This window comes from Capra hircus, chromosome 5 (genome assembly GCF_001704415.2).
Source record: "Capra hircus breed San Clemente chromosome 5, ASM170441v1, whole genome shotgun sequence".
In the NCBI taxonomy this organism is placed as follows: domain Eukaryota; kingdom Metazoa; phylum Chordata; class Mammalia; order Artiodactyla; family Bovidae; genus Capra; species Capra hircus.
Genome location: NC_030812.1, coordinates 93622677 through 93628029, shown reverse-complemented (window position 1 = coordinate 93628029; position 5353 = coordinate 93622677). Strand labels below are relative to the sequence as shown.

At 40.8% G+C, this 5353-nt stretch overlaps 1 protein-coding gene across 1 annotated transcript; it reads right to left on the bottom strand.

Annotated features, from left to right (window-relative positions):
* Positions 690-4272, bottom strand: MGP (matrix Gla protein). The gene is made up of 4 exons (XM_018048441.1): positions 4130-4272; positions 2604-2636; positions 1678-1753; positions 690-1073 (listed from the first exon to the last, which is right to left on the bottom strand). Exons 1-4 carry the CDS (start codon positions 4188-4190, stop codon positions 932-934), a joined length of 312 nt encoding a protein of 103 aa, XP_017903930.1. The 5' UTR covers positions 4191-4272; the 3' UTR covers positions 690-931.

The following is a 5353-nucleotide window of genomic DNA, read 5'->3' as shown; positions in this document are numbered from 1 at the left end:
TAAAGTGCTTGAAAAAGCTGGGTTTTGAAGGCTTAGAAAGATACTGCACTAAAGCAATGAAGGCAGTGGGCCTATTGGAAGGAATGGATGTAGAGATGGACACGAACCAGTTCTCAGGGCAGAGAAGAACAAGGTCTGAATGGGGATTGATAAATCCTGGATTTTGTCCCTAATTACCAAGCAGGAGACTCTGCAGCCTCCTCATTGGGAAATCAGATTGAAAGGAGCTCTAATATTTTGTATGGCTCCAAAATCCGGGTTCAAATCCTCTAAAAATGTTGAGTGGTTTTGGAAGCACACATATTTTCTTGGTTCCAGTAAGAGTCAAAACTGTAGCCTCTTAGGATATGATAATATTGAGATGAGGGTGATGAGACAGGGTACAGAATCTAGAATCCACACAGAAAGAATTTAGGAGCCATTTAAATTTTGGGAGCAGGAAAATCACATGGTCAATCATCTATGATGTTCGAAAATCCTGGAAAACACGTATTAAGAAGCAGCCATTCACTGATTCCGAGGTACAGAGAGTCTAGACAAACTACAGCTGGGCAAGTGTCTTCTAAGGTTAGTTTTCCCTGTGCACCGAATCAGCATTAGAACACGATTAACAGAATCTCCTGTTCTGGGTTAGGTGGGCCTTGATTGAAATATCTCAGTATTTTCCCAGGAGAAATCAGACTCAAAATGTAAGTATCCAATCAGAAGTTTATTATGGAAGAATCACACATCTTAACTCCCCCTTAACCTTCACTCCGCTTCATTTTCATTACTTTTCAGCCTGTGGGCAGGAAAGAGGGATGCAGCCAGACAAGAACGTTTAAGGAAGAATTAAGCGATTCATATGTTTCTATATAGTTCAGTAACGCTACTGCAAGGGAATACAAAACCAGGCACCAGGCTCTGGAAAGAAAGAGACTTTTGTCCAGTCTCATTTGGCCCCTCGGCGCTGCCGGAAATAACGGTCGTAGGCAGCATTGTATCCATACACCATGGCATAGCGTTCGCAAAGTTTGAAGTCATCACAAGCTTCCCGGTTGAGCTCATATTGAGGCTTGTTGAGTTCTCGGATTCTAGAAAGTGAGAAACAAAAAAAAGAAGCCAAAGTTGAGAGGCATAAAGGAAGTGGAGAAGTAAGAAAAAAAGAATGCGAAAATATCGTGGGGAGATCCCATAGTGTTAGTGTTAGTGGCTCAGGTGTGTCTCTTTGTGACCCCATGCACTGTAGCCAGCCAGGTTCCTCTGTCCATGGAATTTCCCAGCAAGAATACTGGAGTGGGTAGCCATTCCCTTCTCCAGGGGATCTTCCTGACTCAGGAATCAAACCAAGGTCTCCTTCAATGCAGGTGGATTCTTTACAATCTGAGCCACCAGGGATTTCCCCCAGGATGAAGAGATATTTACAGAACAAGAAGGAGAGGTGAAAGAGGGGGAATTTTCTTTTTCAATACAAATAGAAATTTTCTGTCTTTCCTCCTTTACTTCCTCCCTCCCTCTCCTTTCTGGGCCTTTCACAAAATAGTCTTCTAGAAATTCAGTTGCTTTTGCACATTGTTTTTAAATTCTTTGATTTTAGAATATGCTTAGAAATAATATATATGATTGAAAAAAAAATCCATTTCTCCCTCCATTCAGATCTGGGAATAATGATCTCCCCCATCACGCATCATTGCCTACCTCTCTTGGGCTTTCGCTCTCCATCTCTGTTGTGGTGATATAAAGGTGTTAGCGTTTCTCCTGTTAATGAAGGGATCTTAAAACAGAAAATAGGTGGAGTTTTAGGCAATCGGTCATTAATACTATTTCCATGAGTATTCTCTGACACAAATATATTTGAAAGCTCACTCATTCATTTATGCATTTCATGTAACTATGAAAATTAGTTTCATAGTTTCATAACTATGAAGAGTAAAGGGGGAGACAAAGCAAATTTCATAAACTGCCTGATCCAAAGAAATTAATAACCTACATGTGAGTTACTAGAGACTTGGCACACAGGCTACAATAGACCTTGCTTGTTTATTTTGCTTTGGGTCATCATTTTGCCTTTCTCGATTTTGGTATTTCTGCTCGAGTGTATTTTTCATTCCTGTGAGGAGAAATCCTCTTTGTCCTGAGGTCTTAAAACATAATTTTAGATTTTCAGTAAATGAACAGTTTAAACATCATGAAATAATAAACAAATTAAAGATGAGCATGATATTTATTTCTCTACCCAGTCTTTATAAGTTGATATTTAATAGTGTCCAACAGAATGCTGGTGTCTGTGGTCTCCCAGCTGACTTGGCCTCCAAGCCTGTACTTTCTCATTTGTCACTACTCCTCATTTTCCATCTGTGTGGTTGTTGCGGTGCCAACTTAAGATTTCCAAATAAGATTTTATGGTTCCTAAGTATGTCGAAAGCATACTTGCCATCTTACAAATTTAAAAATTGCTCATCTGGTGATTTTTTTATAGTCATTGACTTTAAAATTTTACTTTCCTTTTCCAAAAGATACCCTCTTTTTCCTCTCTGTTATAGGTATTATCATTTTGTCTATTTAAGAATTAGGAGATTCTTCAATACCTGAGATTCCAATAGGGAATTCAAATATTTACTTACTGATTTCATAGGATTCCAGGCTTTCATGAGATTCTGGAATAAAAAAAAAAAGATTCATTTTATTGTTCCTTTTCACAGACCACAGGAGTTTAAATATAGGGAAGGAAGGGAAGGGAAGAGTCAAAAAGATGGGAGGAGTATATTTGGCAGTGTGATTATTAAAAATTTCAGGCATTTAGGATTTATGAGCTGTTTCTCTAGCTCTGTTCTTGCTGGGATATATCTACTCTTTAGTTTTCTGGTGTTAAAGGAGCCAGTGGCCCTGGTTTAAGCTAAAATTTTCTAAGAGCTATGGAGTCTTTAGGCTAGTAAAATAAGAGAATTTAAGTGCTGCATGTAAGTCTCCAGGGAGCCTTCATTGATTTAATTTGGGACCTGAAATCAAGGAAGGGACATAGCATTGAGGAAACAGGCAAGACTTTCCAGGCAGGCTGGGCAGATGGCTTGGCCGGGCTTCTCCACAACAGGTTCCTAAGAGGTTCTGAAAGCCTCTTAAGAACCTGTGTTAAACTGACAGCCACAGAAACCACTGGCTTCAGCTGACATCTCACACTAGGCATGATGCCAGGTCAGAGAAAGAACTGAGATGATGCCGAAGGAAAAGATTTCTTCTTTCTCCCATTCTCCTAGGCAAAGCAGGTAAATTTGGCAATAAGAAACTCATAGTTGTAAGCATATGAGTGTGCTTAAAAAGTTAAAAAGAAGGTGAAAAACCAAATACTCTGATACAGAAAACTGGCGAATAATTTCAAGACTAAGGAGCAAACTACAGATAGCTGTTAATATAATTGAGGCTCAAGGAAACCTAGAATATCCACATAATTGAACCATAAGACTGAATGACCTAAATCACGTTGCCTGAGATTTCTTTTCATTAGTTTCGAACAAACACACATATATTTAACAACAAAGAGAACTAGGCAAAATCGATCTTTTAACAATAGAAACTAAGAAAGCGATTTTTCTCTGAGATTCTTTAAATGTAAAACTTTATTTTTAAATTCATTCACTAAAAAAAATGTTAACTTCATGAGATTGTCCTGCTCCTAGAGAAAGCTATACGTATCACTTCGAGTGAAAACTGGTTTTCTTAAAGGTGAGTGATTCAACCAATACCCTTAACCAATTGTAACCAAAGTCAAAATAAACATCTTTATTCTTTTAAATGAGAGCTTAGGGGCTGGAGAGTTGATATCTTACCCCCCCCCCCACCCCCACCCCGCCCCGGAAATAGCTAAGTTTCCAGGTATAGAGCAACTTACCATAGAAAAAACTTGTTTGTTAAGTTACATACAAGAGTCTGGATATTGAAGAGGTAAAAAATAAGATATATTAAAAAAAAAAGACTTGATGGAGCAGATCAGTGCTCAAAGGTCTTGGGAAATGTCAAATTCATGGTCCTCTAAGATTATAAGAGCAAAAGGGAAAGAAGAGAAGGAGGGAGAGGAAAAAAATCCATGAAAACTGAAGTCAGAGGCAGAAAAGAAAAAAACAAAAACAGAGAGAGAGCTGGAGAAAGTTCTCACCATAACACAGAGCTGCCACGGCCAAGGCAGCCAGGATGGAGAGGAGGAGCAGGCTCTTCATGGTGTCTCTGGGTCACTTGCACCGTCTCCTGGAGGAGCAGTGGGGAGAGACAACTGCAGGCTGTTGGTGAAAGGCTGTGGGGTTTTTATAAGAATCAGAGCAGCTGAAAGGGGTGGAACCAGTGGGAGGGAGTGGGCCGGAGAAGGTGGAGACTGGTTGGCATTGAATGAGCACTGGGACTTTTCCCAAATACTCATTCCTTCCAGATATTATCTACTCTGGGTGGGCAGTTTTCCCTCACTCCTGGACCTGACTTGTATGGCAGGATACTGCCCTGGTACACAAGTTGTGGCTGCCCTATGTTTGGGTCAGACCTGGGCACAGGTCCACAGGGAAGGGAGTCGCCACAAACACGTGTTTGCCTTTCTAATTCCTTCTCTGGTCTGCCCTCTCTGGCCTTGACTTTGGGTCTTTCAGGTTTGGTCCATACACAGAGCCATAGTGTTCTCTTCACTCCCCTGATGGATAGATGAGAGGTTCTGGGGGAGAAAGGACTTCACTTTCTGTGCTGGTTCTAATTTAGAATTGTTTTCCTAGTAGGGCTGAACTGTTAATCCTAACCACTTGGGTGTTCGCCTGGTGATATATCGCTTTTGCAGTTTTTCCAAGTGCTCGACAGGATGGGGATGGCCAAGGACCCCCTGGCTTCTGTTTCCTTCATTGGCTCAGCAGCAACTTGCCCATCCAGTTTTGTGACTTGAGTCCAGACCTGCACACTGATGCCCTCTTAGGCTGGCTATCACTCATCTAAAGTGCAGCAAGGATATTCACCTCGCATTGTCTGAAGGCATTGTCTTGATAATGAACTAATTCAATACACTTTTAGTGAGTGGCAGATGAGATGCAAGGTACCCTGCTAGGTGATGTGGGGACCTAGAGACAAACAAGGCAGTACCTAAGGAGGTAAGAACCTCCTTATTATTCACTTTGCTCTTGAGCTGTCCTGTGTCCTCCAAGACAGATTTTCACAAACACACACCTTCACAAACACACACCTCCATCAGAATCAGAAGCTCTATTTCTTTATTTCTTATTGCAATCCTTCGATTGCAATTTGGTGTCTCTGGTTGTCTTGCAGACAAAGCTCTTTTATTTTTTTATCCTCTTGGACAATCAGAAAACGTTTTCTGTCAGATGTGTCCCTGTTGCCTGGGTACCCAAGA

Coding starts and splice junctions, on each gene's coding strand:
- MGP (XM_018048441.1), bottom strand. CDS start 4,190: ATGAAGAGCCTGCTCCTCCTCTCCATCCTGGCTGCCTTGGCCGTGGCA. Junction 1,754..2,603: donor CCTGGAATCCTATGAAATCA/GTAAGTAAATAT, acceptor TTCTGTTTTAAG/ATCCCTTCATTAACAGGAGA. Junction 1,074..1,677: donor AGAGCGAAAGCCCAAGAGAG/GTAGGCAATGAT, acceptor CTCACTTTCTAG/AATCCGAGAACTCAACAAGC.